At 51.4% G+C, this 9,321-nt stretch overlaps 4 protein-coding genes across 4 annotated transcripts, besides 15 other annotated features; all 4 read right to left on the bottom strand.

Moving 5' to 3' along the window:
* Positions 1-848: a sequence feature (heterozygous, Esmeraldo-like haplotype).
* Positions 52-1,554, bottom strand: Tc00.1047053508489.40 (hypothetical protein, conserved; the record flags this gene model as incomplete). The annotated part of the gene is made up of 1 exon (XM_800842.1): positions 52-1,554. One exon carries the CDS (start codon positions 1,552-1,554, stop codon positions 52-54), a length of 1,503 nt encoding a protein of 500 aa, XP_805935.1.
* Positions 849-987: a sequence feature (haploid, non-Esmeraldo-like haplotype).
* Positions 988-1,882: a sequence feature (heterozygous, non-Esmeraldo-like haplotype).
* Positions 1,789-1,824: a microsatellite.
* Positions 1,883-2,070: a sequence feature (haploid, non-Esmeraldo-like haplotype).
* Positions 2,071-9,321: a sequence feature (heterozygous, Esmeraldo-like haplotype).
* Positions 2,742-2,792: a sequence feature (GA-rich).
* Positions 2,894-4,216, bottom strand: Tc00.1047053508489.30 (hypothetical protein, conserved; the record flags this gene model as incomplete). The annotated part of the gene is made up of 1 exon (XM_800841.1): positions 2,894-4,216. One exon carries the CDS (start codon positions 4,214-4,216, stop codon positions 2,894-2,896), a length of 1,323 nt encoding a protein of 440 aa, XP_805934.1.
* Positions 4,255-4,309: a sequence feature (CT-rich).
* Positions 4,330-4,362: a microsatellite.
* Positions 4,455-4,477: a microsatellite.
* Tc00.1047053508489.20 (hypothetical protein, conserved) lies at positions 4,668-5,642 on the bottom strand (the record flags this gene model as incomplete). The annotated part of the gene is made up of 1 exon (XM_800840.1): positions 4,668-5,642. The coding sequence occupies one exon, from the start codon at positions 5,640-5,642 to the stop codon at positions 4,668-4,670; it is 975 nt and encodes a 324-aa protein (XP_805933.1).
* Positions 5,885-5,911: a microsatellite.
* Positions 6,099-6,118: a microsatellite.
* Positions 6,183-8,141, bottom strand: Tc00.1047053508489.10 (hypothetical protein, conserved; the record flags this gene model as incomplete). Its single annotated transcript, XM_800839.1, has 1 exon — positions 6,183-8,141. One exon carries the CDS (start codon positions 8,139-8,141, stop codon positions 6,183-6,185), a length of 1,959 nt encoding a protein of 652 aa, XP_805932.1.
* Positions 8,497-8,517: a microsatellite.
* Positions 8,712-8,792: a microsatellite.
* Positions 9,039-9,115: a sequence feature (T-rich).

Here is a 9,321-nt window from a genome sequence, read left to right as displayed (position 1 = left end):
TTTGTGTTGTCCTCTGCTCGATGCCGTGTTTCACCCAACCACTCCTTTTTTTTATGGACTATTTGCCTGCCGAGACGCCATCCGCGACGGTGGCTTCGCTCGGCCATTGCGGTAACACAACAACTCCTCCGATCGACGAACCAAATCCGATTGCACGCGGCGCAGCCGCTGCTCCTTCGCCTCAATTTTTGTGTCGCGCTCATCCAATATCTTCATCCACGACGCCACCTTCTGACTAAGCTCCTCCACCCCACTGATCCTCTCCTGCAAGGAGTGCTCCCGCGCCTTGTGGGCCTCAAGGTCCTTCCGGTAGGCCTCCCCACGCACAGCCAGCATGGCCTCGCGTTGCTCATTTCGCCTCTCCAACGTCGTCAGCGCCTGCCGCTTCTCTCGCACCTCGCGCTGCAGATCCTCTAGTTCACCAAGTTTCCTTTTCAATAGACGCTCCTTCTCCGCAACAGCAGCCTTGCGTTCATGCACGCGTGTAAAGAGTGCCTTGGCGGCATTGCACTCGGCCAAAAGTTGCTGCAGCTGCTGGTCGAGATCCAGTGCGTCAGCCTCGTATATCATGGCAAGGCTATTGCCGGTGGGCTCCCTACGACGCAGTGCTTGCTCCTTCTTCACTAGATCGTCACGGGACTCAGCAAGCTGAAGCGCCTGTTGACGTTGCGGTAATGATCGCTTAAAATGTTCAATGTCAACGGTCCGTTGCAATTTAAAGATCGCCTGCTCTGTCACAGCTAACTTGTTGTTTGCCGTCTCGAGTCCGGCAAACCACGATGCTGCCTCTGCAGTTGTGGTATCCTTCCTGTTTCTCGTCTCGTCTTTCGCCTCCTCTGGGGGTGAAGGCGGTAACGGGAGAGATGATGTCTCATTGTTGTCCCCCTCGTCAACTGTGGACTTATCGCGGTTGGACTCATGAGGACTAGTGCTCTTCTGCCGGCCACCCACGGCCACCGATGTCGCAGCCCTTGCGGTGGAGTCCATTTCTGTCCGCCGCACCTTGCGCACCGATGCAGCAATCTCCTCCACAGAGATTGTCTCATTAAGAAACGGATTCAGAAACGCCTCCTCGCCGCTTTCGAATGAGTAAGTTGATGTTGAGTCATCGTGACTGGCGGAACTCGTACTACACGAACGCAAGTCCCCTCGCCTTGACTCATTTGGCGGGGTTGGTGGTGGCGGCACCGTACGCCTGTCAATTCGGCGTGCACCACCACCACCACCTTCGCTACGATTACTACTATCAGCACCTGATGCTGCTGCCGCTCTTCCTGTGGCACGCGCCGCGTTGAACTCTGCTGAAAGATTGCGCTCCAAACGGGGCGCTGCAGCACTCCTGCCGCCTTCTCTTTCCGTCCTCTGCCATTCCGAAGCATGACCGCTATTCTTGGCATCATTGTTGTTGGTGTTGGTGCCGGGGGCGGCAGTTGTCTCCGTGCCTGCGACACCGGTGACAACACCCATGGCCTCCGCGATGGTGGCGTTGTACAACTCGAGCCGCTCGCGAAGCAGTTGAATGCGCTTGTTTGATGACATGGGCTCCTCCTTCATGATGACTGACTTGAAATGTTGGCCGGGCTTACCTTCTGCCAATTCCGCTTATGCCTCTCCCCACCGCGGCGTCCTTGCGGTAACCTCTTTGCACTCCACAGTTGCAACAGCAACCACACAGTCGGCCTCTGTTCCCCTTTTATCCCTCTTCCTTGTTTATTTCGTTTATTATTGTTTTATTGACCCCTCCTCCTCTTCTTGTCCGCGGGTGTCTCCTCCCTTCACAGGTGCCCGCTCCCTCTCTCTCCCTCTCCCTCTCTCTCCCTCTCTATTAACCGTGCCTTTCCGTCAATTGAAGGCGGCTCTACTGATGCCCTCTAAACTCCGCACTTGAAGGAAAAAAAAAGAAAAAAAAGAAAAGATGTGGTGGTGACCGAAACTGGCGGGCCCCCGCGACAAGAGGCATGCACGCGGAAATCAAGCTGTCACGTCGCACTTGTCATCACGTGAAGCGTGCATCCCGTGTGTTATTGTGTGTAGGTGACGTACAATATAAATATATAAAATGGATGGGCGAGAAAAGTGATGAGGGATTCAAAAGAAGAATAAAAGAAAAAAAGGTACAAAACAGACGCCCACACACGCCCCCCTCATTCCCTTCTTTCACCCCCATATTTGCCACTCGTCTTTGCCAATATACCCGGAACTGCCCAATTCTCGCAAAATAATATTCTAATTCTATTCAATATAGCACACATGATACAGCTGCATGAAGAAACAAGCAATAAATAAATAATGAGAAGGGGTGAAACGGATGATAAAACACAAGAATTGCTATCCTCGCTCAATTTACTCCCCGTATATCTCTTTCTTTGTCCTTCCTCCGGTAAATATCGGGCAGCCACATACATTTAATACATACACGCACATGCGTGCCCAAAGGCATACGTCAGGGGCGCCGTGAGGTGAAACATTACAGAAACAGGCGCAGTTTGACAAATAAGAAAAAACACCAGACATCCACAGACCGCAGCATTGCGCTACTGTGGGCCATCCGGGCACAGCAAAGCTCTGAGAGAGGCACAGATGGAGTCTGGGAAAGGGAAGAAGGTGAGAAAAAAAAAAAAAAAAAGTAATTTTGAGTGGTGAGGAGCAACTCGCTTTGACACCTCCAAATGTAAAAAAAAACCGGCACCATGAGTGCATCAGATCTCTTCTTGGCTTTTTTTATTGCTTGTTTCTGTTCATCTTTCCCTCTCGTTCCCCTTCTGTCCCTCTCTCTCTCTCTTTCTTCCTCTGTAGCAGTGTTGGCGGGGGCCTCTAGAAGTGAAAAACACATACAAAAAAAAAAGAAAACTAATAATAAAGCACACATGCATCACAGTAAGAAAACACGCGGTTATTGAGTCTCGTCCGTCTTGGCCTGAACCAAGCGACGTACCACCTCGAACAGCTCCTTCTTGGTGCTTGACATAGCCAAGGCAACGTGGTGCAGTTTGGCATAGGCTACAAGATCAGCCTTGGTTAGCTTGTGAAAAGCACGAGAGTGTGAAAGGTTTTGCATGACGGCGACCACCTCCGCCCCGTCGGGCCCGACAGCGGATTGTTGCTCCCCATCCGATGAAGATGGACTATGGCTTGGACTGCGGCGTGCAGCATCTTTCTGTAGAGACGGGGGTGGCGCTGGCGGATACAGCAGCGACCCTCGTGGTGCCAATACATCATTTTCCTGCGGCCCCTCCGCTCTTTTTGTTGGTCTCTGCGGTGTCTTGGCCTCCAATTCCGCGGGTTCTTTAAAGACGACAGACTTCCGTGCACAATTCGGGGTCCCTGCTTCCTGCGGAGGCGAAGAAAACCGTCCGGAGAGTCGCTGCACGGCACGCATCAGCAGCGAGGAATGCTCTGCGGGGGCAGCGTGTGAAGGGCTGGTGGATGCCGCGCCGTTTTTTGGATTGCTACAAATGACATCCGCAGGAGGAGGCGAATTCGAGCACTTCAACGGCGGTGTCGCGCCTTTCGAGTTTGGTATTGGCCGAACCTCGGGAGACCTCCCGAGCACTTTTGCCAGCCATCCGACGGAGGAAGAAGCACCGGCGGCTGGATCGGGGTGGGCTGGCGTAGGGGGCGGTGCCTTGGGAACCTGTGGTGTGCCAAACATACCGGACCAGCGTGATAAACTTTCTCGCGGGGTCTTTCGCGTCGACGTCGGCTGTGGGGAAAGGCTGCCGACCGCTTCCCTCTTCGGCGACACGCTCGACTGTCGAATCGGGGAACGTTCAATACTCTCCTTCAGCGTTTGACTTAGGCGTTCCTCCTGAATCTGTGTCTTGTCTGCCAGGGCATGCACTCTTTGCACGACGGCGTCGCAATGTAAAGTGAGCTCCCGTGACAACCTCAACTCCTCCTCGTGTTGAGACTGAACGGTTCGTGGCTCCATTCGGGCCTTCTTCGCCTCTTGGTGGAGACCTCTTTTCACACGGCTGCGAATCCGCAAGCGCGATGGAACATCCGACTTTGCCCGCCGCGTCGTTTCGGCATCGGCCGGTGTTTGTGAGCCGCAAGGGTGATCCGCCGCTGCGAGCGCAGCAACAGGAGTGCGTGCACGCCGTCGGCTGGATTCAGTGGAAACTTTTGTAGGGCATAAATTACTGCAGCTGCGGTGCCCCCAAGCGGAGACGAGGAAATAAAATGGGGAAACAGATGCAAAGAGGGGAGAGTGCATAAAGAACAAGAAGGAATTGACAATTCCTCACACAGTGGGAGAAACAGAAATGGGGGGAGAAAGAAAAAAAGGGAGGGAGAAAGAAAAAAAAAAGATGCCTCCGAGAGAACCGTCACGCACACACACACACACACACACACGCACACCGTCCGCGGAGAGAAGGACCGGAATGTATATACCCCAAGCGGAATTCGTCAGCAACAGCCCCGAATTACTTCATCGCCATCCTTCGCTCTTTTTGTTGTTGCTGTTGTTGTTGTTTTTCTTTTCCCTCCCCCCTTCCACCCAACCTCATTTTTACACTCTCTTCCTATTTAGCTCACTCGAATCCCTTCTGTGCTCGGTTGTCTTTTTCTTTTTTCACGACTCCTTCTTCTTCTTCCACCCGATTCGCTCCAGCGCTTCACACCCGCACGCACGTCGCTGCCCCTGGGCCACCGGCGACGGTGCCTCATGCCCTTTCCCCCGGTGTCTTTGGGCTCTCAAAGAAGAGCGAGGTGTAGGCAACAACAACCACCACGGTGTGACCCATAAGCACGTAGACAAGAAGCGACTGGACAAAGTACGGTATGATGGGGTAAAGCAGAAGAGCGGCGGGAGGAACAAAAAGCGTGTAGGAGTGCATCATCCAGATCGCCTCAAGAACTGACGTATTCGGCGGGAAAGCGTTTCCTTTCCACAGCAGAAACAAAAAAAAGTAGCTGTTAAATGCCTGGAGGATATAGTGCACAAAAAAAAACGGCATGACGAAATAATTCGTGAAGGCCAGGCAGGCCGCCTCATACGCCATGAAGAGGTCCGGTGCGGCGGCGAGGCAAAAAAGATACAGCAGGGTATGCGAAACAGGAACCGTTCGCGTCGTTGCAAGCACCACATCCAGCGCGGCGGTGCTCAGTGCGCTCGCCTGCGGCACCGGCACACCGACGAGCAGCTTGTACAGCTCGTCGTCAAAGAAAAATGTGTACAGCATCGCCAGACGTGGAAAGAAAACGGCGGTCCCCCCCACGACCCAGACACGAAAATTCTCCTTCGCGAAGTAGGACCAGAAATCCATAATGGCCCTCTCGGCCGCCCCGCAAAGACAAAACCCCTTTAGAAGCTTCATGTGTGCTGTCAACTTCACCACCTGAATCGCATTGTCGACGGGAAAATGCTCCTCAAAGTCAGCCGGCTCCATCTCCAGCAGCGTGGGGCCGTCAACCAGATATTTGCGCACATACTTGCCGAACTCCGCGTAGCCCACCGTGTGGTTCATCCAGTACTCGACGTCTGGTACCGACCACTCCTGGACGGGTTTATTCGCTATCGGAGACGGGCTGATTGTGATTGGCTCCACCTGCGTGTTCTCACCCTGTGGGCTCGATTCACATAGAACAGCACACAGAGATACCGCAAGCAGCAACAACGTCAGCCCACCTCTGCCCATGATTGCCTGATCGCACGCCTTCTTGCCCCCACCCCCACCCGCGCGGATGTCAGTCGATGCCTATTCCCACCAAGGAAAACTTTGCTCAAAGGAAGACGGGAGTTCAAAACAGGTGCATGTTACATCATTGCTCCATATCAGCGGCAGCAAAAGGCAAAAATATATATAAAACATAAATAAAGCAAACAACAACCAACAGTAAAGCCCCCTCACCCAACCATTCACCGCCCAAAGGATAACGCACACACATATATACATACATACATGCACAGTATATATTAAAGAAAAGATGCGACAGCACAAAACACGTACAAAGAGAGAAAAGCACGGCTATTTATTTTTTCTTCCTTTCCTTCTTTCCTTGCTCTTCCTTCGCCCACCCTTTCTCTCTGCGGGAGCGGGAGGGAAAAAGGGCAAGCGTCCAAACAAAAAAGAAACAAACGGAAGGGTCATGCCAAAAAAAAAAAAAAAAAAAACGGAAACGAACAGACGTATAGAAATATTCACCAATGCAATAAATTACATCCATTCTTGTGGAAATCACCGCCTCACCCTCTCGCCCTTTCCACGAAGAGCGGCTTTTGCGCGCCCCGTCGTCGGGGAATCCGCCTCCACTACCTTCGGTGCAGAACCCAGCGAAAACCCCATCGTCGCCGTCAGCTCCAACTGCTGCAGTTCCCTGATGCGCCTCTCCACGATGAATGCAAGAAGCGTTAATTCCCCCATTTCCACCTCCCGCCTCTTCGCCTCAGCCAAAAACCGTTCCGCCGCAGCACCCTGAGCAGTCATCATGAGGGACTTGTTTCGCCTCCGTGACAAGGTTCCGCTCAAATTTAAGACACCAGAAAAAGCCTCCGAGGATTGAGTAAACAGCGTGAGGCCCTCCATCGCAGCGGCTGCAGACTCACGGAATTCTTGAGCCTGAAAGCGCTTTTCCTCCAATGCCATCTTACTAACAACAAGGGGCTCATGCACAGTGATGCAACGCGGCATGGGCGCGGTGCTCAGCAAGAGACTAGAAGCATCGGCATAGAACGATCCAATGTCACACGTCAACGCGACGCAGTTACCACTAGGGAAGCGAATGTCGTCATGGATCTTTACTGTGAGAACAAACGGCCTCGCAAGAGACTGGGAAAGCCCAGCTGTAGGCATCACATTTGCCGTTACCACATGATCTATAACACGCACATTCTCCATATGCGTTGCCGAGACCCGCAACTTCCTTTTGCTGAGTCTCTGTTGAGTCGCTGCTGGCACTTCCGGTCCCAAACGAAGTTTCTCACATTTTACAAGAACAGCACCCTTATCATTATCACCGTCACTATTACCACCCCACGAACCTTGCAGAGTTATGCTTGTGCTACACTCGTACAACGGTCCCTGCAAAACGGTTCTGGTCTTTTTCCTTACTTTTGTAGCCTTTGCCTCCGAAAAAGCTGTTAACGGAGTCTCCTCCCTTAGAACCGGAATATGCGCCAGTGCACTGAGCCCCTCCAGCCTCGTCACCTCAACACTTAACACCACCGCGGGTGTATGCTTCATCGCCTCGGACGGACTCTTTGGGAGCCCACCAGTCGGGACGTGATCCAACAGACGCAATCTTGGACATGCAGCAACAATTCGTTCAATGTAGTCGTCCAACAATGCGATGGGACAACCAGTAAAAGTCACGTCCTCCAGCAGCGGGTGCGCCCGCAGCGCCTCCACAGTTGCCTCAATGGAGAAGACGGCGTTGCGGGTGAGGTCCAGCACACGTAAATTTGGTAGACCGCCCAGGAATTCCATCTGCTCCATCGCATTGTACGACAACCCCAGAAAGGTCAGCGTAGTCGAGGCGCACACCTCCCGAATGGAGCAACCACATGCCACAAGCACCAAGCAAGCAGGCGGCAAATATGGGATAGACGTAAGCTGTGGATTGTTGCTCAGCACCAAAGTCGTGAGGTTCGAAAAAAGGGTGATGTCTTCGGTCACCTGGCGCAGTCCCTTACCCGAAAAAATCAGATCCGTAAAGTACGCGTAAATTTCATCCTTCTTAATTCGTGAAGCCCGCTCATTCGCAAGAGCGGCATCCAGCTGTTTTTGCTCATAATCCTTCAAGCGACCCCAACTAGCAGAATAATCCTCAGCAATTTTCAGCAGCCGCAAAACGCTCTCGCCGTAACGGAAGCAGCGCTCTCTCAGTTTCGCAATGGCCGTGTCTTTCTCACAGCAGTCAACCGCAGGGAGCTCCTCCATTGGGACCATGGGCGGAATCACCCCCGTTGTCAAAAACTGCGGCGGTACAACAGGCCGCACGGAATCGTGCGTACACGACGACCCAGTCCGAAGACTAGTGCTCAGCGCCACGCCGCCCTCTCGCAGCAAGCGCAGGCTCTCGCACGAATGTCCAACGTACGTGTGGACGACGTCCCAGAAGAAGCCATGGAATGTCCCGCTCGACCCCTGCAAAAAAGCGCGCGGCGTGTACGACTCCCACGGGAGCGGCACTGTCATTTGTGGGAATCCTGCGGACCAGGCAGCGGCGAGAACGTGGCAAACGACACTAAAACACACACAAAAAAAAAAAGGAAGAAAATTCAAAAAAACACGGCATGGCACCGCAGCATTTTTCAAAAGGGCTGCTGCTCGCAACGCCCTGAGCGACAGCCCGTAGGGTGGGCCGAAAATCTCGACGCCAAACAACAAAAAAAAAAAGTTTTCGGTTTGTCCATGCGGGAATCTTTTCTCGTATTTGCCCGAAGGACGGACGATGACCGTTTGGCTCGTTGCATTTAACTCACAAACCGGGATTGGGCTTCTACACTGTCAACGCCCAAATTCGCTGTGAACCCACAAACTGACCGTCCCTAAAAAAAAAAAAAAAAAAAAAGCCCCCCAACCGTCAGACTCTTCCGCGTGGAAGGCGACGATTCTCCTCGTGGATGTGGGGCAAGAAGTGGGGAAAAAAAAAAAAAGGGGTGGGGGGGTGGGGGAAACGAAACACGTGTTTTGCGCTGTCTTTAAAAACGGCATTCTAAAGGCAAACAAAACAAAAAGGAATTTTATCCATAAATCCCAAAAGAAATATATATATATATATATATATACGTGTATAAGTATATATATATACGTGTATTTATGTATGTGTGTGTGTGTATATATTTAAACAACTCGCTCTTTATTACGTTCTTTCTCTCTTTCTCACTCTCACACACACACACACTCTCTCTCTTGCAGTTAATCCCAGTCTTGACCCGCATCCTTTCCAAAGGAGGGTCTCACCTGTCCGCATACACTGAAGTCTTACGGTTCCAATCATATATATTTATATATTTACATAGACAGATAGATAGAGGGAAAAAAAAAAAAAAAAAGGCAAAAACACGGGGCATTCATTCATGCAGACAAGACAAAAGAAAAAAAAAAAAAAATGATATTTGGAAAAAAGAAAAAACAAAAACAAGAAAAAAAAAAAGAATAGAGAAAAATGAAAGAGTAAAAAGAGCCCAAGGGGAAACATTGAAAGAAATCCCATCCTTCCTTTTTCTTTTTTCTTTTTTTTTTTCTCTGCTCTCTTGAGGTATTTCCGCCACACTTCCACGGACCCTGCAGTAAATTTCCCAAGAGAATATATATATATATAAGCTGTTTGCTTGTTTGTAATTGCGTTTAACTGCTTGTATGCCTTCTTAAT

This window comes from Trypanosoma cruzi, genomic scaffold (genome assembly GCF_000209065.1).
Source record: "Trypanosoma cruzi strain CL Brener 1047053516875 genomic scaffold, whole genome shotgun sequence".
NCBI classification, from domain to species: domain Eukaryota; phylum Euglenozoa; class Kinetoplastea; order Trypanosomatida; family Trypanosomatidae; genus Trypanosoma; species Trypanosoma cruzi.
Note: the sequence above shows the minus strand (reverse complement) of the source record. Positions and strands in the feature narration are given on the sequence as shown.